The 20,572-nt window shown below is 43.4% G+C and overlaps 1 protein-coding gene across 1 annotated transcript; it reads left to right on the top strand.

Moving 5' to 3' along the window:
* Positions 1–18,762: 18,762 nt before the first annotated feature.
* Positions 18,763–19,820, top strand: LOC136496846 (phylloplanin-like). The gene is made up of 2 exons (XM_066492611.1): positions 18,763–19,043; positions 19,160–19,820. Exons 1-2 carry the CDS (start codon positions 18,857–18,859, stop codon positions 19,513–19,515), a joined length of 543 nt encoding a protein of 180 aa, XP_066348708.1. The 5' UTR covers positions 18,763–18,856; the 3' UTR covers positions 19,516–19,820.
* Positions 19,821–20,572: the final 752 nt, after the last annotated feature.

Genomic DNA, 20,572 nt, shown 5'->3' with positions numbered 1-20,572 from the left:
TTTCGGCTGGGCTTCCAAATGTGCCGGTGGGGAAGCATGCTTGTATGAGATCTATGCTTGTTGGGAGAACACTCAAGTACCAATCATGGAACCTTCTCATTCCAAGTGGTAGGCGCTGGATGTCCCGGTTTGGTAGAAAGGGCTTGCCTCTTTCATATGTTTTCGGGCAATACTTTGACCATTTGATGGCATCAACATTTGGATACTGCTTTGCAATTTGGTGGAGTTTGCTAGTTGTAAGGAAAATGGACCCTTGGTCCATTTACTTTGGATTTTGGTGTTTGATGACCAACACAACCAAATTGGACTAATGAATTTACAAGTGTTTGTTTTGTAGCTCAATAGGGTGCGAGACGTAACTTGGATGAAGGCGACGTGATGATCCGATAATCAACACCTCAAGCAAGACCTTAGGAGCACAAGAGAAGACCCAAGAGATCAAGCAAAGTCCAAGCATGAAGATTGGAACCAAGCCGTATGTAAGATTGTGAAGAAATGAGCTCACTGTGGTGACCGGATGCTGGACCGGACGCTGGACAAGCAACCGGATGCTGCGACCGGACGCTGGGCAAGTGGCTCGGCAGACAGGCGACCGGACGCTAGACCGAACACTGGCGGCAACCGACCGGACGTAGGATGCTGCGTCCGATCGAGTACAGTAAGGTTCCAGAGCGGCAAATCTTCGACAGGACACGTCCGGTGGCAGGCGACCAGATGTTGGCTAGCGTTCGATCAGTATATTGCCGGCTCAACGGTCGGGACGACCGGACGCGTCTGGTCAGGACGATTCAGCGTCCGGTCAGTAGCAATTTAGCGGGAATTCGACCCCAACGGCTACTTTCTCAGTGGGGCTTATAAATACAACCCCCAACTGGCCATTTGAGTGAGTAGAGCTAAGGAAACATACCAAGGGTGTTGATACACCATTTTAGTGATCTCCACTTGCATAGTGCTTAGTGATTCATCAGGTGATTAACATAGGTGCTTTGTGAAGCGCTTAGGTTGATTAGACCACCGCTTATGCGCTTGCTCTAGGTTTAGGCCTAGTGTTTAGTGAGGTTTGCATACCTCTTACCACTCCGTGCTTGCGAGCACTATTGTTGTACATCGGAGGGGCCTGAAGTCTTGCGAGATCACACCAACCGCGTTTGTGGTGTGGCTGCCACCGTGTACCGGAGGGACCAAGGGCCACGGCGTTTCGGCCGGAAGCTTGATAGTAAAGACGGCAGGGAGCATCCGGGAGAGGCTTGCCAGAAGGCACTTCGGAGACCCACTTGCGTGTGGAGAAGGCCTGAGGCTATCCACGGAGTTACCCGACCGGGAGCTTGGCCCTTGCGAGGGATTCCTTGCGAGGGGCTCCAACAAGGACTAGGAGGGAAGCTTGCGCGCTTCTCGATACCTCGGTAAAAATACCGGAGTCGTCGATGGGAGTTTGCATATCTCTACCTTGCTCTTTAGCTTCTGCATTTACATTGATTGCTTTACTACGTTTGTGGTAGAGATAGCAACACACTAGCAAAATCATAGTTGCACATCTAGATAGTTTATCTATTGCATAGGTTTTGCTAAGGTTAGAAAAAGAGACCATAGTTTAGAGTTAGAATTTTTAAGTTGCCTAATTCACCCCCCCTCTTAGGCGTCACGGTCCCTTCAAATGGTATCAGAGCCGGTTGGCTCAATTTGGACCTTTGGCTTAACCGCCGTTGAGCCGATGCTATTTAGAGTGGTTGGGATGGATACCGCTAGGCCTCCGCACTTTGATGGCACTAACTTCCCATACTATAAAGCTAGAATGGCTTGCCACCTTGAGGCGGTTGATTTGGTGTATGGAGAGTCACTCGTGACGGGATGAAACCCATCAAGAATCCCAAAAAACCCACAAAGAGTGATGAAAAAGAAATGCACTTCAGTGCTAGAGCTAAAAATTGCTTGTTTGAATCACTTAGTATGGATGTTTTTAACCAAGTATTCACTTTAAATACGGCACATGAAATTTGGTTAAAACTCCAAGAGCTCCATGACGGCACAAGCAATGTCCGTGAGCAAAAACATTGTCTAGCAAAGCAAAACTATGATTCCTTTACTATGAATGATGATGAGCTTGTTCGTGATATATATTCTCGTTTGAATCTAATTATTAATGAGCTCCATTCTATAGGATTATTAAAGCTAGATGATGCGGACATCGTGAGGAAGATCATCTCCGTGCTACCACAAAAGAAATATGCAAGCATCATCACCATCCTTCACAACATGGAGGACTTGAGCAATATGACCCTGGGCATAGCCATTGGCAAGTTAGTGGCATTTGAAATGTCACGTAAGATGGGTCAAGAAGAAGCTTCTTCATCAAGCAAAGGCAAAGCTCTCGCTTGTAGCGAAAAAAAGAAGATGAAGGGCAAGCAAGTTGAGACAAGCTCAAGCTCAAGTTCCTCAAGTGAAGATGAAGAAGAAGCTGAGGACGATGATGATGATGATGAAGATTCAAGTGATGATCAATCTTCCCCCTCCACCTCCGATCTTGATGAAGAATCAATCAAAGTGATCAACAAGGTGGAGAAGATGATCCAAAGGCTCAATGTCAAGGGTGTGCCTATCCAAATTCAAGATTTCATTTTCACAAATCAAAGAAATGAGCAAAGAAAGAGAGGATTCTATGGATGCGGCGAGTTGGGGCACTTTATGGAAGTTTGTCCAAACAAGCCCACACCCAAGACAAAGAAGAAGGCATGCAAGAACTAAGCCCTCACATCAATAAGATCATGGGATGATTCTTCAAGTGAAGAAGAACCCCATCACAAGAGGCGAGGCCGCAAGCACTCATCATCAAGCTCTTCTCGTGTGTGCCTTATGGCACAAGGTAATGGAAGCTCTTCCTCTAGTGAGAGTGATGGTGATGATTATATGCCTTCTTATCATGATCTTGTGCAAGAAAATCTTAATTATGCTAAAGCTTGCACTAGTCAACAAAAGAAGCTCAAAAGTTTAAAAGAAAAGCTAGATAGTTCACAAAAAGCATACAAAACCTTGCTTGAACAATATGAGAACTTTGCTAATCTCAATGTTGAACTATCTACTAAAATTGAGAAACTTGAGACTAGTACAACAACAAATGCATGCACAATCAATGATGAGCAACTCTTAAAGAAAAATGAAAAATTAAAAGAAAAGTTAGCTAGCTCACAAGAAGCAGATAATAGTTTGCTTGCTAAAATGGAAACCATGTGCAAACATTGTGATGAGCTAACTAATAAAGTTGCCAATCTTGAAGCCGTTGGCACAACCCCCACCAAGGCATCTAAAAAGAAAAGTTATATCTTTAACATGTCTAAAAAGGATGCCTCTACATCTTGTGATGATTTATGTTTAGACTCACCTTTGTGCAACCAAGTTTGTGTTGAGAAAGTTGTTATAGATACATGCACACAAGAGGTTGCAAAGGAGAATGAGCAACTCAAGCAAGAAGTAGCTCGCCTCACCAAGGACTTGACTCAAGTAAAAGGCAAGGCGAAGCAAACCCAACTTTGTCAAGATAACACCGTCAAGGGAGTGAAGAAGCTTGATGAAGGACAAACCGTGGTTTGTTACGTGTGCCACAAGGAAGGTCACAAGTCCTATGAGTGCAAGGTGAAGAATGGGGGAGGAGCAAAGAAGAAGGAGAAAAAGCAAACAAGCAAGATCTCCAACACCTACACCAACAAGGTGGACAAGAAGGCCTCCACACCTTATCTCTTGAAGAAGAAGAAAAATGACAAGGTGGTGGCCATCAAGGTGAACAAGCAAGCCAACAATGGGGTCAAACGCTTTTAGGTGCCAAAGGAGATCATTTCCAACATGAAGAGCACCAAGAAGGTTTGGATCCCGAAAGGGAAGTGAGAAGTCCGTCGGACTTCGGGGAATTTGGAGACTTGGCAAAGTTTGGGTGCATTTCATGGGGTGCATCATGATAGACAAAGTCATTACCAAGTAGGTTTGTGAATACTATGGACCCAGATTCCCCTTCCCATGTTAGGTAACTAGATGTCTTTACTTTCAATTAGTATTCATTTCAATTGGTATTGTTTTTCAATTGATATACTATTAAAGCATCTAGTTATCTTTCATGCCTATGTTTGCATTTACATGCTTAAATCCTTTGTCATGCATTCAATAGGTATATCATATGGTAGGCTTGCTCGGTTTCATTATCAACCCTTGGAGCAAACCTACATGGTTTAAAATTGTTTAGGAGCATGGCACATAGCTTGTTTTATAATTATTTATCTAATATGTGCCAAAGTCTAAATTATAGATAATCTCTCCCAAATATCATCTTTCAAGTGGTATTCTGATACTTAAATCAATGTGCACAAATTTTACAAGTATTCAACACTTGTGTGCACAAATTTAGGGGGAGCTTAATCTACAAGTTGGATGCTTTGAGACTAACACCTTTTCAAGCTTATCTTGTGTGTAGTAGTCTCATTGCAAGGAAAATGTAGTCCCCGGAGGAAAGCATTATACTTCAATTGGTAGAAATCAAATTGATTTTCACATGTGGTATTTCTAAACCGATATCACCATGTTGATCTCACTTTGATATTTATTTGCTTTCCCCATGCATTATATAGATTAACCTCTCTTGTGCAATAAATTGCTAATTATGCATATGCTTTGCTTTTTATCATATGTATGCATAAATTTAGGGGGAGCTTAGTCTATATAATGTGATAGTTAAGTTTTGTGACCTATTCCATGCTAATCAAATCCTTCATTTGGTTCACAAAGTTTGACCCTCCCTTGTGCTACTAATGTATTCCTTTTGAGTGTTTGATGCCAAAGGAGAAGAATTTGAAGGACCAAAGACAAGCATTTAGTTACAATTAGTAATGGTCCGAGAAAGGGAGGAAAGTGAATTATGGGTTAGTCTAAGTAATGGGAGAATCTTTTTTAGAAAGCTAGGCTTTAATCCATAATATCACATGGGGACATCTGCAAGGGCAAGACAAGCTTTTAAGTAAAGTTTTAATTGGTATCTATCAATTAGTATCATATAATCTTGCCCTTTGCATTGCATCCTAGCAAGTAGGTAGTTTTTAACTTCCAAATTCTTATTATTTGATTGCTTTGGTCGTGTTGGCATCTATCACCAAAAAGGGGGAGATTGTAAGGAAAATGGACCCTTGGCCTATTTACTTTGTATTTTTGTGTTTGATGACCAACACAACCAAATTGGACTAATAAATTTGCAAGTGTTTGTTTTGTAGTTCAATAGGGTGCAAGACGTAACTTGGACGAAGGCGACGTGATGATCCGATAATCAACACCTCAAGCAAGACCTTAGGAACACAAGAGAAGACCCAAGAGATCAAGCAAAGTCCAAGCATGAAGATTGGAACCAAGCCGTATGCAAGATCATGAAGAAATGAGCTCACTGTGGTGACCGGATGCTGGACCGGACGCTGCGACCAGACGCTGGGCAAGTGGCTCGGCAGACAGGCGACCGGATGCTAGACTGGACGCTGGCGGCAGCCAACCGGACGCAGGACAGCAATGTCTGATCGAGTACAGTAAGGTTCCAGAGCGGCAAATCTCCGACCGGACGCGTCCGGTGGCAGGCGACCGGACGCTAGCCAGCGTCCGATCAATATATTGCTGGCTCAACAGTCGGGACGACCGGACACGTCCGGTCAGGATGATTCAGCGTCCGGTCAGTAGCAGTTTAGCGGGAATTCAACCCCAATGGCTACTTTCTCAGTGGGGCTTATAAATACAACCCCCAACCGACCATTTGAGTGAGTGGAGCTGAGGAAACATACCAAGGGTGTTGATACACCATTTTAGTGATCTCCACTTGCATAGTGCTTAGTGATTCATCAGGTGATTAGCATAGGTGCTTTGCGAAGTGCTTAGGTTGATTAGACCACCGCTTATGCGCTTGCTCTAGGTTTAGGCCTAGTGTTTAGTGAGGTTTGCATACATCTTACCACTCCATGCTTGCAAGCACCATTGTTGTACATCGGAGGGGCTTGAAGTCTTGCGAGATCACACCAACCGCGTTTGTGGTGTGGCCGCCACCGTGTACCGGAGGGAACAAGGCCCACGGCGTTTCGGCCAGAAGCTTGATAGTAAAGATGGCGGGGAGCATCCGGGAGAGGCTTGCCAGAAGGCACGTTGGAGACCCACTTGCGCGCGGGGAAGGCCCGAGGCTATCCACGGAGTTACCCAACCGGGAGCTTGGCCCTTGCGAGGGATTCCTTGCGAGGGGCTCCAACGAGGACTAGGGGGAAGCTTGCGCGCTTCTCTATACCTCGGTAAAAATACCGGAGTCATCGATGGGAGTTTGCATATCTCTACCTTGCTCTTTAGCTTCCGCATTTACATTGATTACTTTACTACGTTTGCGGTAGAGATAGCAACACACTAGCAAAACCATAGTTGCACATCTAGATAGTTTATCTATTGCATAGGTTTTGCTAAGGTTATAAAAAGAGGCCATAGTTTAGAGTTAGAATTTTTAAGTTGCCTAATTCGCCCCCCCTCTTAGGCATCATGGTCCTTTCACTAGTGACGGCCTCCTCAGAACCCCGTGATGGGACTTTTTTAACTTGGTTCTCAGGGTTGAACTGGTCATGGGAATACCACTTGGACACCGACGAGACGTCTTTCATCGGAACATAAACTGGCCTTATGTTGATTGGAATCTTCTTTCGAAGTTCCCATTCTGGCATGTCCTCACCTTCTTGTGCATTACCTTCTTCAAGAGGCACTCGTTGTTCATGTATCGCCTATGCTTGTTGAGAAGACTGTGCCATCTTATCATGCACTTGCTCGGTACGAGCTAGAGAAGGTTGTGGCATCTCATCAGGCAGATGCTCGCTAGGAGGCAGGGAAGAATGTGACATCTCAGGAATGTGGTGGTCACGAGACGATGAAAATATCTCCCTAACCCCAACAACTCACTCCAAATTTGGGAGAGGGGGAGGCGGCAAAGAAGCAGTTAATATAATGTCCCGTTTGTGCTAGAGGATGAACTGCCCCATAACGTCTCCGAGTAACACTAGCCCCTCGGGAGTTGCGTAGTCTATCCTCCACTATATGAACTCGGGCTTCACTAAATGCACCTCAACCCTAGTGTAGTCCGGTGATATCTTATTATTGTGGTGTAAGCCACTAGGAGGATGTGTCACACATGTTGCCACCTCCATCACAGTATTCTACCGGCCGTTGAGAAACACCAAGGTGCAACTAGTTGGTTCCCATATGCAATCGATGGGGGTTGTGGCTATAGTGGAACCTTGGCTGCTAGGAACTTTCGGAGGGTTGCCAACTAATGCTAGTTCTCCTGGTGGCGTCACTAATATCCGTGGCTCCGTAGATAGTCCTTGCTCCTCTAGTGCCTTCGCAACTAGAGCCTTCACTTAGAGCTCAAGACTAGTCTCCCAGTCTCTACCATGTTTCTTGTACATGTGTCTGTCCTCTTTGAATCCTTGCTTCTAGGTCATCCTTTTCCCTAGCCCTCTGGTGCGGCCTGTGTGCTCCTTGTTTCCCAAGCCAAGGCTAAGCTCGTCCCTCTCTCTAGAAGGATTGAATGAGCCCTTCTCCTTGTCTTCAGTATATTTTAGTATCCTTGATACTGCCTCTTGGGTCTCCGGCTTATCAAACTTAAGATTACCACCGGATGTTTCTGTACTCCTCGCATATATCCAATTCCTTGAGCGTACCTTCAAATTCATCACATCGATATTCCCAGTAGTTGTGGCCTCTTCGTCCATCTTTCTAAACTACTCTTCCTTGGCATAGTAGCCACCAGAGCCTAGATGATGGTGGTGTTTGTTCCTCTTTGCCAGCTCGGTGTTACAGGCACTGAGCTCCAATGCCTCCGGTGAAGTCTTCTGAGCCACAAGCTCCTCCTATTGACTAGGAGTTATTTTGCCAAACTCGTTGAAGGGAGTTAACCCCTTTTGGATATACTTTGTGTTGAGCTCTGATCTCCAACGTCGGAATGACTCTCCCATCATCCTAAAAGCATTTTTTACCAGTTCGTGCTTACCCTCCGGAAATCTAAAATTGAGCTTCAGCTGCCTATCCCATAGTTTATTCTTTTTGTTATCTGGTACCTCTTTCTAATTAGGGATTGCTGGGTTCAATTTATCTCTTACTAGGGCCCCGATCGCATTATAGAATCATCCTCTTAATTCCTTCAGCTCAAGGATCTCCCCTGCTGGCCTGACCTCCATTATCACATAGCATGCCTTATCTGGATATAGATTTCCTTTTCTATTCCCTTGTTTCCTCTTAGGCTTGGTAGTCATGGTTGTCTCTTGAGGTTGTGGAGCAGAGGCATCGTGATCTATCTCTGTGGCTGTTGCCTCTGCTCTCCTTTCCTCTACTCCATCTTGTCCAGCGAGATGTCACAGACGTCGACGTCGTCTTTTCCGAGTTTCAGGAGGGACCTGTATATACGATAGGTCAAACTCTTAGCAGAGGTAACACAGCCAAAGCTTTAGCAAAATTTACAAGCTAAGGCTTTTTCCCTACCTCCTCGTTCAGGTCAAAATCCTTGTCCAAATCTTCCTCCGTTGGCCTCCTTCCGACTTCATGTGGGAAAGGATCATCCGGACTTACATATCCCTCTTCTGAGTCATCATCATCATCATCCTCTTCTTCTTTGCCTTCAGTAGCCTCTCCTGCTCTTCCTTCTGCTCCCCCTTCCTCCTCTTCACACTACTCCTGAGTAAGCATCACTTCTAGATCCTTTTCTAACTCGTTATCGAACTACTCCTGAGTTAGCTGGTCCTCTAGTGCTTGCTCCTTATAGGTTGGCTGCTCATCATGCTTGGGGCATCGGGCTGCACTATCTGGTGTCCATGATATTATTTCGCGCTTTGTTCTAATAGATGCAAAAAAGTGTGCTTTAGGTATGCGAGAAGGTATAAGAAATAAAAAAGGTCTACAAACCAAAGTAGTCCTATAAAACAATAATATATCAAAAAAACAAATAGTAGCAGTAGTAGAGGCCTCAGAAACATATCAATCATCATTTGATCATGAACTTGGAGCATCAAGGCATCATAACAGAGAAGAGAGGAGAAGGTAATGTAGGGGCGGCTGCTAATGATGCCAAGTTCCTCACAAGTTCTTGATCCTTAGCTCATATTCCATATAATGTATGGACTTAGACAATTTCATCATCGGCAAAACAAAGAGGAGGAGAGAAGAGGGAAGATTTGGCAAAAAAAGCAATAGCTGCTTAACAAACATAGAGAGGAAAAGGTGTAAAAAAAGCAGTTGCTGCTTTCCAAACATAGAGGATAGGAATTGACTGCTGCCACATAGTTGGAAGACCCCTGCAGATCAAAATCTGGTAACTTAGATGTGGTAAACATAGAGCAACAGCCACTTAGTAGTATAGGGAAGTGAGTAGAGTAGCAGCCAGCAGCTAGGGAAGAGAGTAGAGTAGCAGCCAGCTAGTAGTAGTAGTTTAGTAGAGTAGAGTAGTTCAGTAGCAAGTAGAGTAGTAGTAGTAGTTCAATAGCAAGTAGAGTAGTAGTAGTTCAGTAGAGTAGAGTTAGAAGACCACAAAAGAGGTAGAGACATAGTAAAGAGTCAAAAAATGAGAGAGAAGAGTAAACAGAGTGAGGTAGAGACATAGCAGCAACAATAGTTAAGTAGAGTCAACAGATTCAGTAAGTAGTGGGCAAGCAAGCACAGCAAGTAGCCACCACCTCAGGCATTTTAAATTTGTAGAGAGTAGAAAAATGAGAGAAGAGCAGCAGGAACAACACTTAGTAGTACAGAGTAGAGAGAAGAACAGCAGGAACAACAAGCAGCTAGTAGGAGTAGGAGTAGCTAGCACTAGCAAGTAGAGTAGTAGTAGTTCAGTAGAGTAGAGTAGTAGTAGTAGTTCAGTAGAGTAGTAATAAATAAATAAATAAATATAGCTTAGGCAAGTGAAATCAACTAATAAATAAATAAAATTCCTTGCAACCTAAAAAGATGACCAAAATTTCTAGAAATATCAAAGCAGCCTCTGCAGCCCACAAAACCCCTTTCCTAAAAGGTGAAGTAAAAGAATCTGGGTAACAGAACATATTAGGATTATTCGTCCTATATTATTCATCTAGGAAACTTAATGATAGACAACAAGTAAATGGGAATGCTAGCTAAACAAGCTTTAAGGAGTGTCAGCTTTCCTGCATAAGATAGTAACCTACCCTTCATCAAGAAATAACCAGAAAGCACATGAATACACAGGTGCAATTGAATATGAGAAAAAAAAACTATCACTCATCCATACAAGAGAGTTCTCTAAGCTGCCATCAAACATATACAGTAAGTGAATATGAGAAAAAAACTATCACTCATCCATACAGCTAAGTTTACAATATAGATGGCAAAAGAATCCTAATGATATGTGTCTAGGAACCAGTGCCACCTTACTGAAGATAGGTCTAATGGCACTGCAATATGTCTATCAACAAACATTTAACAAAACATCAGCCAAAGTCATCACAGGCATATCAGTTATACTCACTCTAAGTGCTGAGGACCTACTAAACCTAACAATCTAAGCAATTCGAATCCTAGTCAAACCAGGAATGAGGCTCATAAACACTCATGGACAGTTAAAATAAATGGTGTAACATGCATTCAACTTGAGCTCCCCACCGCATGAACATGAAACCACAAATATACTAGATAGCAGATGCACTAATCACCTAATCAAATGACCTAGCCAGAAGCAACACGTGCTTTGGCTGGAAGGGTCAGATGCCCTCCCTTCACCCAAACATCCATTTTAATCCCATAAAGCCCGCAAGCAGTTTAGTGCATTTGAGAAGAAAATATAAAGCATACCAAATCTAGTGCCATCAATCTTAGTACAATACGTTACTTATAGACTAAGTAGTTGTACAATATGTTACTCATCCTAAGGCTAACATGTCCACATGTCGAGAAGACAGTGGTGACACATATAAAGATTTGCGTCAAACTTAGAATCCCAAATTTTGTTGGCCTGTCAGGTTTTTTTTGAGCCACAAAAAACATGCCACATCGGCTGAATCAAAATCAGCAGAGCTCTCGACCAACGACCAACAGCAAGATAAATAAAACCCTAGATAGAACCAACACACAATTCGTCTAAATGCAACTCCCAGCAAAGGATTCAAGCTATTGTCACCAAACGCTCCCTGCAGGAATCCATCCTATCATCCCAGCAATTAACACCCTATCCTCATTCCGCAATCAATTTGACCAAATTCCTACGGCGACGGGCAGCATCGAAATCTATCCAACAGAAGTAGGAGCATACCAGCACAGGTGTTTAGAGGACGGCGGTGAGCCAGAGTGGCGGGTGTTGAGGTCGTCGAAGGGGTCCTGACGGCCGGTGGCCTGGCGAGTTGAAGCGGTCGAAGGTCCAAAAGTCGTAGGGGCGCGGCCGCGCTCACCCGCCGCCGAGGAGCTCGCTCGTCGCAGGGGCGGAGCCTGCCCGCCGGGTAAGATGGAGATGGCGTCGCGTGACCTTGGAGGGGGCGCGCGTGTGCGGAGATGGGGCGTGCGGCTGCGCCGCCGGCCGGTTGCGCCGCGGCACCTCAAGGTCGGAAACCCTAGGGCGGAGAGCAGGCGCGCGGGTACGGGGACGGGGCACGGGTGCGGGGAGGGGCACGCGGGGTGCGGAGATGGGGGGCGCGGGCGTCGGGACAGGTCTGGGCGGCGGTGTCAGGGCAGCCTGACGACGTCGGAGGAAGAAGAGAGCGCCAACAGGTTAACACCCGTGCGCCCTTGTACTTATACTCGGGACGATTTCTAGGGGCGGTTCCTGATCCAACCGCCCCTACAAATGAATTTGTAGGGGCGGTTCCTGATGCAGCCGCCCCTACAAATGCATTTGTAGAGACGGTTTCTGATCCAACCGCCCCTACAAATATTTTCTATTTTTTAAATTATTAATTCTGTATTTTTTGTATCATAAAAACACAAAGTAATATAAAAATAATTATGTATATGCACAAATATAATATTTTGTATTATTATATATATGAAGAAATATATATATAAACAATTGTATTCAAAACAATATAGAAAACAAAAAAACCAAAAATTAAAAATTTGAATTTTAAAACTTTGACTATAATTTTATGACATTAAATGAAATAAAATAAAAATGTTGTAAACATAAAAGTTGTATAACTCATCAACATGTACAACTTTTATTTTGGTCATCTTGTCATGTGACTTTGTTTGAATGATTCAAATTTTGAAATTCAAATAATTTCAACTTGAAATAATATATGAAAAGAGTAAATGATTTCAGATGAAAAACTCATGAATACCAAAGTTGTAGAACTCATCAATATGTACAACTTTTATTTTGATTATATTTTTATTTGACCAAAGTTGAACAGTTGAAATTTTGAATTTCAATAAATGGCAACTTCAAACAAGATTTTAAAACCTTAAATGATTTCAACAATAAAAGTCGTAAACATAAAACTTGTTGAACTCATCACTATCTACAACTTTTATTTTGGTAACTTCTTCATATGACAAAGTATTAGTAAACATTGTTCATAAATTCACATATGACTTATAGTTTCACGAACTATATGAGAAACATGTTGATTTATGAACAATGTTTACTATCACTTTGTCAGATGAAGAAATGATCAAAATAAAAGTTGTAGATCTTGATGATTTATACAACTTTGGTATTCATCACTTTTTCAGCTAAAATCATTTAATAGTTGAAAATCTCGTTCGAACTTGTCATTTTTTTTAAATTTGAAAAATTAAAGTGCTCAAACTTTGTTAAATGAAAAGAATGACCAAATCAACGCACTAACATGATAGGGCGAGATTTTAGAAAAATTTAGGAAAAAAATCATCACATTTGGAGTTAGTACGAGGAAGAAAGACTAGTTATAAATTTTACACAGAGATTAAAAAGAAAAATCACAACTGTTCATGATAATCAATGATGAATAAGTGTGACTTCTCTTTTTAATTTGTGGCTAAAACTTGTAACTAGTTTTTCTCCCTCATACTAACTTCAAATGTGATGGCTTTTTTCCTAAAATTTTCTAAAAATATGCTCTATCATTTTAGTCTAGTCATCTATCTTTGTCACTGATTTTGAAGAATTCAAATTTTAAATTTCAGAAAATGACAGCTTCAAACCTAATTTCAAACACTAAATGATTTTAGCTGTAAAGGTGATGAATATAAAAGTTGTATAACTCGTCAAGATCTCCCACTTTTATTTCGGTCATTTCTTCATTTCATAAAGTGTTAAGTGATTTCATAAAGTTTTAGTAGTAATAGAGTGGATGTTCAAATAGAGTCATCTGGATGTTGCAATGGGTAGTCTCACACACATGCATAAATGTAGTCTCACACATACAAAAATATGTAGTCTTACACACATACATAAATATAGTCTCACACGCATGCATAAATGAAGTCTTACAAACACACACTTCCACAAACACTCCACGTTCAACAACTAACTAGCCCGTTGTAACGACTTTCCCCTTGACACCTTTTTATTCCCGTGGCAATATGTCTTTGGGGAGGTTCTTTTCCACAATACTGATCTTCTTAGGAAAGTCTATGAATAGCGGCATCTCATCATAGTTATTGTAAGCTTCAACATCGTCCACGCCATCAACTCCAATAATATGTTGTCTCCCGGAGGCAACCACGTGTTTTGTCTTCTTCTTCTTCGGAGGGAGGTTACTTTGTGGGTCAGACATATAGAAAACTTGTGCGACACGTGAAGCGAGCACCCAAGGGTCATCTTGGTAGCCTAGATTCTCGAGGTCTAGGACTCTCAATCCGATCTCGTTCAGTTGGTGTTGTTTGATCCAGCGGCATCGAAATAGGGCCACCGTTATATCCCTTCCGTAGTCAAGTTCCCATATCTCTTCAATGATGCCAAAGTATTGGATCTTTCGTCCCAATCCATTGAGAGCCTCTATTCAAACGCCGCTGTTTTGGTTCACATATTTACTATCCTTTGTGTGGGTATAGTATGTATACCCATTGGTGTCATAAGCATTCCAAGATGTCACTTGTCTCGATGACCCCTCCGCCAACCTACTGATAGTAATAGAGTCTTTGGTTTCTCCAGGTGGTATATTTTGGTCCTTCAACCATGTAGTTAGTTGTTGCTTGTGTTGTTTCATGACCCAATCATCCGAACGGCCATTTCTCTCTGCCATAATGATAACCAAGTGTTCATCAATGTACGGTTGCATCAGTTGTGTACTCTGTAAGACACTGTAATGCGCCTGACTCACCTCTTTATAATCATAGTCGATGAACACTTTTCTACCACTGGTGCCCTTCCCAACTAGCCTACCCTTGTGACGAGAATCAGGTTTACCAATCCCTTTCTGTACTTTTAGGTACTCTTGACAGCACTCGATGACTTCTTCAGTACTGTAACCCTCTATCATGGAGCCCTCTAGGTATGCTCGATTATGCACGTATCGACTTAGAACCAACATGAACCGCTCGTAGGACCACATTTAATGCAAGTAGCAAGGGCCCAGCGCCTGTATCTGATGAACCATGTGGATCATGAGATGTGACATTATATCAAAAAAAGCAGAAGGTAAACACATCTCTAGTCGGTTTTATGTCTCCACCACAAATTCATGTAGGTCACTCAGCTCTTGCTTGCCAATCGTCTTCTGTGAGATATTCGAAAAGAAGTAGAACATGCGGGTGATGGCCATTTTCAAGAACTCTGGCTTTATAGCCCTGATTGCAATAGGTAGAAACACTGTCAGCATCACATGGCAATCGTGAGCCTTGCAGTTTGTTATTGACAAGTCCTTCATCGACACTAGCTTCTTCACATTTGCTGAAAACTCAGTCGGGACTTTTATCCCCCTTAGGAAAGTGCATATAGCTCTCTTCTCGTCTGGTGTTAGGTTGAAGCACGTCACGGGCAGAGTGTATTTTTCATTAGCCTCAGGTATCGGGTGAAGTTGTGGCATCATGTTTAGCTGCACCATGTCTTTCCGTGCTTTCAGACCATCCTTTGACTTGCCTGTGTCCATCAAGGTAGCAATGAGACTCAAAGACATTCTTCTACATGTGCATAGCATCAATGGCATGGGGGACCTCCAAGTCTGGCCAATAAGGCAGATACTGAAAGAAGATCGATTGTTTCTTGAAAGGTACGCCTTCGATAGGAGGTGTACTTCTATCTCTGTTCGTCCCATCCTGATTCTTCTTTCCATAGACGATGCATATGTTTTTCACCATTCTGTACACGTGTTCTCCGTTATGACATCTCTCCGGAGGGGGTTCAATCTCTGGGGCGTTGTCATAAAATCTAAAGAACAATTTGCTATGTTACTTGTGACTTGTCTTTAAGAAGCGTCGGTTCCTTAGGTAAACTATCTTCTTGGATGCATCCAGGTACACTCATGTAGTATCATCCAAGCAAACCAAGCATCCCGTCTTTCCTTTGATCTATCCAGACAAAGCACACATCGCGGGGTAATCATTGGTAGTAACAAATATTATTGCTCTACATATGAAGTCCTCCTTTCGGAATGCATTGTACATCTGCTCCCCATGCCTCCATAGCCTCTTCATTTCTTGCATCAAAGGCTCGAGGAACACGTCTATATCAATGCTTGGTTGTTTAGGGCCAGAAATAAGAATAGTGAGAAGAAGGTACTTTCTCTTCTGACACAACCATGTTGGGATGTTGTACATGGTCAAGATCATCGGGCATGTGTTGTGGTCGCTCATCCTCTCATTGAAGGGATTCATTCCATCGGTGCTCAAGCCAAACCGTACATTCCTTGGGTCATCGTTGAATTCTTTGTGCTTCTCATCAAACCTTTGCCACTAACTACAATCAGCCAGGTGTGCAATCTTATCATCATCCACCTTGCGCTCATCATCACACCATGTCATGAGTGCGGCTTCTTTAGGGTTTAGGAAGATACGTCTCAAGCGGTCGGTCACTGGCAAGTACCACATTACCAAGGCAGAAATTCTTCTCTACTTTGCATCGTTGCCTAATGGAGTGTCCTCTAGGGGCTGAGATTCTTGTACCACCTTTTTTGTGTCCTCTGGGGGCTGAGATTCTTGTACCACCTTTTTTTATCCTTCTTATTCCTCTTTTTCCCCATGGAGGGTTTGTCCCCACCGTAAAGGTCATTGTTCTTGTATCGGCTGGCCCCACACTGGGATATTTATCCAGTGACTTGAATGTTTTGCCATAAAAAAGTATACAGTGGTTGGGACATGCATGGATTTTTTCAACCCCCATTGTTAATGGACTTATGACCTTCTTTGCTTGGTATGTGTTGACGGGAACTGAGTTTGGTTGTGGCAGCACCCATGACAGGAGATGCAATAGATCATTGAAACTACAGTCTGAACAGTCGTACTTAGCCTTCAGGATGAGCAGCTCAAGCACAAAACGTAGCAATGTCCAATGTGTCGAACAACCATTTTCAACACCATACATAGTCTCCTTCGATGCTTTTGTCACCTTTCCAAATTTTCTAGACCTTTCGGGCTATTTTGTAAAATCTCTGGTCCAAGGGCTCGAATCATGTCCATCAAATCGTCTTCATCCCCGACACGTGCTCCACCATCATTATTAGCATCACCTTCATCATTACCATCCCAACCACCAGCATCACCACCTTGTTCATTAACAAACTCGAAATCCATTCGTGCATCAAGCTCTGCTGAATATTGGGACAGGAATTCTATGGTTTCGTCGTCGTATTCCTCCTCATCCTCGTCGTTAACAATAACCGTTTCACCATGATGAATCCACACTGTGTAGTCCTCAACAAATCCTCGCATAATCAAATGTGATCTAATGATAGTCACATCTGTCTATGTCATACGGTTCTTGCAATCTTTATAGGGGCAAATAATTGTATCCTTATTCTCTTTCAATATCGTTGCATGCTTCTTTGCGGCTTTAATAAATTTATCCACATCTTCACGAAAACCTACCTTGAACCTTAACGAACCATACATCCAAGAGTTCCTGTACTCCATCTTTTACAACAACAACAAAATAAACATTAAAGGACTACTTATTCAGATATATACAAAAAAATCAAATTAATAATTACTTAAGAATAATTGTATATACTTCAGATATATATGAATATAAATCTAATATAATTACATCAAGCATACAAACACATCATAGTAGAGAAAAATTAATTAATGGCCCATTTATCCATAAATAATTAAAATACATATTTATTGATTACAATAAATAATTTCAAAGATAACAATTAGCAACAATTATACTTTACCCAATATCTTTCATACAAACCCTAGTCTAATTTTATCAAACATAAATTTATAAAAACGAAATTAATAAAAAAACCAAACCCTAGATCTAGATCCACATGCACATGAAACATCCATAAAACTAACTAATTGTTCACTAAAATCAAGAAACATGGACCAAATAAGGGTATGATCTTGTTTCCCTCCCTAATTTACCCTAGTACATTTAAAACTTGGGTCTAATTTGCTTTATAAGTAGCTCAAGCACCATAGAAGAGAGAGAAAAACAAAACTCTAATTACTCACTAACCAACCTTTAAAACTTCAAAAAAAAGTATGGAATAGCATTTTTTTTACCTTCTACAACCTCTCCACCAAATGATTTAAGACCAAAACCTTCTCCCCTTAGTAGAGCAATTTTTAGGAGATGCCCAAGGTCTCCCCACCTTTCTTTCACGGGTTGAAGTGAGTGACCCGAGAAGGAAGAAGGTGCTGCAGTTATTTTATATGTGGGTCATTTGTAGGGGCGACTGGTGATTGAGCCGCCCCTACAAATTGGAGCTATTTATACGGGGGCATTTATAGGGGTGGCTCAATCACCAGCCGCCCCTACAAATAACGACCGTCAACGGGGCTGGCACCGTGACGGTCGCTTTTCTTTGCCGAGTGCCCCCGGGGCTCTCGGCAAAGCCTTTGCCGAGTGCCCGATAAAAGACACTCGGCAAAGAGGGCTTTGCCGATCAATTTTTTGTCGTTTATTCTTTACCGAGTGCAGCACTCGGTAAAGGCTTTGCCAAGTGTAATTTGGCCTTTGCCGAGTGCCTATCCTGAATCCAGCAGTGAATGATATTCTTGAACGTAAGCAATAAAGAACGATGTCGATCTCCGTTGCTGCCATCTTCTTGGCATTGTACGGCTCGTGAAGAAGTGAACCGGACTCGCGTCGAGGGTGGAGCGGCATGCCGGCGGTGCATCGCCACACGATCGGGTCGGACCACACGCCTATAGGCTTTCTCAGGGCAGTACCACCCTACCGCCATCCCTATCAGCTCGATCTCCATGCATGACCACCAATAATTATCAGACTATATAATCACTTAATCAGCTGCGTGTTAATTAATTTATGACCACTCATTATTAGTAGGACTGCTTACTGAGTGTATCCTCGCCTCAACAATCATCAACAAAGACACAGCACTGAGAAACAAAAGAGAGATGTGTAGCTCCGTCGGCTGCCCCGCACCTCCCGTCAGTTGCTCGGGATTTTCTCGCTGGGCCCGTCCCGTCAAGATCAAGTTGGCTGCTGCTTACGTGCACGCCCGACGACGCGCGGACAGGGACAGCAGCGTGAGGCGTTCCAACACTGCAAGCACGCGCGCACACTGAACTGACGCCGACCCGTGTGATGAGCATGTGCTAGCAACTTGCATTGGCCACGCACGCGCCGCCTATTATAAATAGCGGATCAATGCAGCAGCATGAGCTACAACTCATCAGCTCAGCACAATCTCAACCTCGCTCCGTACAACAGACCGAGAGGCAGCTGGTAAAAACACTAGCGATCGAGCAGCAACCAAGCAATATAATGGCGCCGAAGAGCCTTGTCCTCGTCGCTCTGCTCGTCGTCGTCGTCGTCTCCGCCAGCCAGCTGCCCCGCGGTGCGGCGGGGCTGGGGGCGAGCCCCAACACCAACACCAGCTTCGTCGTCTCCGGCATCGTGCCATGCGCCACCAGGAACTCCATCAACCTGGCCACGGTCCCGTCGTTCCCCAGTAAGGACACACGGATATAGGCCCTGTCGTCTGAATACGTATTATTATCTGTAATAACAGTTTTTCTGGACGTCGATCTTATATATGTTTCCCCCTGTCATCTCTGGTCGTGCCAGACGCCCATGTGCAGCTCGTGTGCGGCAGCAACGTAGTGGGCAGCACGACGACGGACAGCACCGGGGCCTTCCTCTTCAGCAAAAGCTGTGCCAGCAGGGATATGGTCGCCGCCATTCTGGGCAACCAGTGCAAGGTGGTCGTGGCCACCCCGCTTGGCGCGTGCGACAAGTCCCTGGCCGGAGCCACCGGGACGCTGTCGGCGCCGCTGAAGCTCCTGGACATCACCACGGGCAGCGGCAGCGGCAGCGACCTCGGCGGTCTCATCGGCGGTCTCATCGGTCTCGTTGGGCAGATCCTCGGCGGCCTCATTGGCGGCATCCTCAACCTCGGCACCCAGCCCTTCTCATTCGTCTAAGCTCTCAGGCGGGCTAGCTGGACGAGCTGTCCATGTTAATCTATCGACGACGGCAAAGAATTATTATATATATATATAAATAAATAAATAAATATATATAAATTAATATAAATAACTAAGCATAAATCAATACGTATAGCGGTGGATAATGTTCATTGGGGCTGCTTTGTTTACTTTGTATCGCCAACATCACGTGTGTTACGACGTGTATAAACTATATAAACTGTACCTATTACTCCTGTACCATGCATGCGTGCTTCAAAGAAGCACACATATATATCTACCGTGTATCGCCCTTTGCTGCATCGTCGCTTGTTTGTGAAAAGAAAAAGGTTACGTGTGTGATTATTGATCCTGTTGCCTGTGCATCGAGAATTATTGTTGATCTTGATCAGGGCATTTTGGGAAGACGTTGCCTGTTCCATTTGCTAGACCCGTGTCACGATTTTTTAATGGAAATCAACAATCAACTAACGTGTGCCGCCCCCGAACCGTCATGTGTATGCAAAACGGCCTCTTTTTATCCTATCTCACTGCTAGTCTGCTACTGGCTAATATCGCTGTTCTCTCCAGTCTCCATTGATGTTTCGAATATCCAGCCTACCTACTCAACTTGCTCAAGACTGAAAATGATTATTTGTTCATTTTCAAATCCCCACTGATTTTTTTAATTCAAATAAATTTTGAAAATTTAACACTGCTGACCCCCCTAACATTAAAAAAAATAACTTTCTAGCTCCGCCCCTGCTAGCAGGGATGAGCTGACCGGTCAAAGGAAGAGGAATGGTCCGGGATGTCTCATCAACACCTTGATAGACAAGGTGGATTAGTAGATGGAAACTAACATGCATATATAATTTTACCAGGTTAGATCTCTTTGTAACCGAATTGGAAAGGAAAATCAACATGTAACCCTATCTCTTATAGACCATATAAGGAGCGGTACGAGACCCTGTTCAGCATCTGGAAATATCCCACGAACACACACACCAATAACCTTGCAAACTCTTGCACACAGCGCAGAAGCAATACAACTCTTCTCATAATTGGACTTGGG

The sequence above is a fragment of the Miscanthus floridulus genome, chromosome 1, assembly GCF_019320115.1.
Source record: "Miscanthus floridulus cultivar M001 chromosome 1, ASM1932011v1, whole genome shotgun sequence".
NCBI lineage: Eukaryota > Viridiplantae > Streptophyta > Magnoliopsida > Poales > Poaceae > Miscanthus > Miscanthus floridulus.
The sequence above is the reverse complement of the archived record's forward strand: the minus strand, read 5'-3'. Positions and strand labels throughout refer to the sequence as shown.

Bases quoted from the DNA above. Each gene is read 5' to 3' on its own strand.
- LOC136496846 (XM_066492611.1), top strand. From the start codon at position 18,857: ATGGCGCCGAAGAGCCTTGTCCTCGTCGCTCTGCTCGTCGTCGTCGTC. The intron at 19,044-19,159 runs GTAAGGACACAC...TGGTCGTGCCAG, and splicing joins CACGGTCCCGTCGTTCCCCA to ACGCCCATGTGCAGCTCGTG.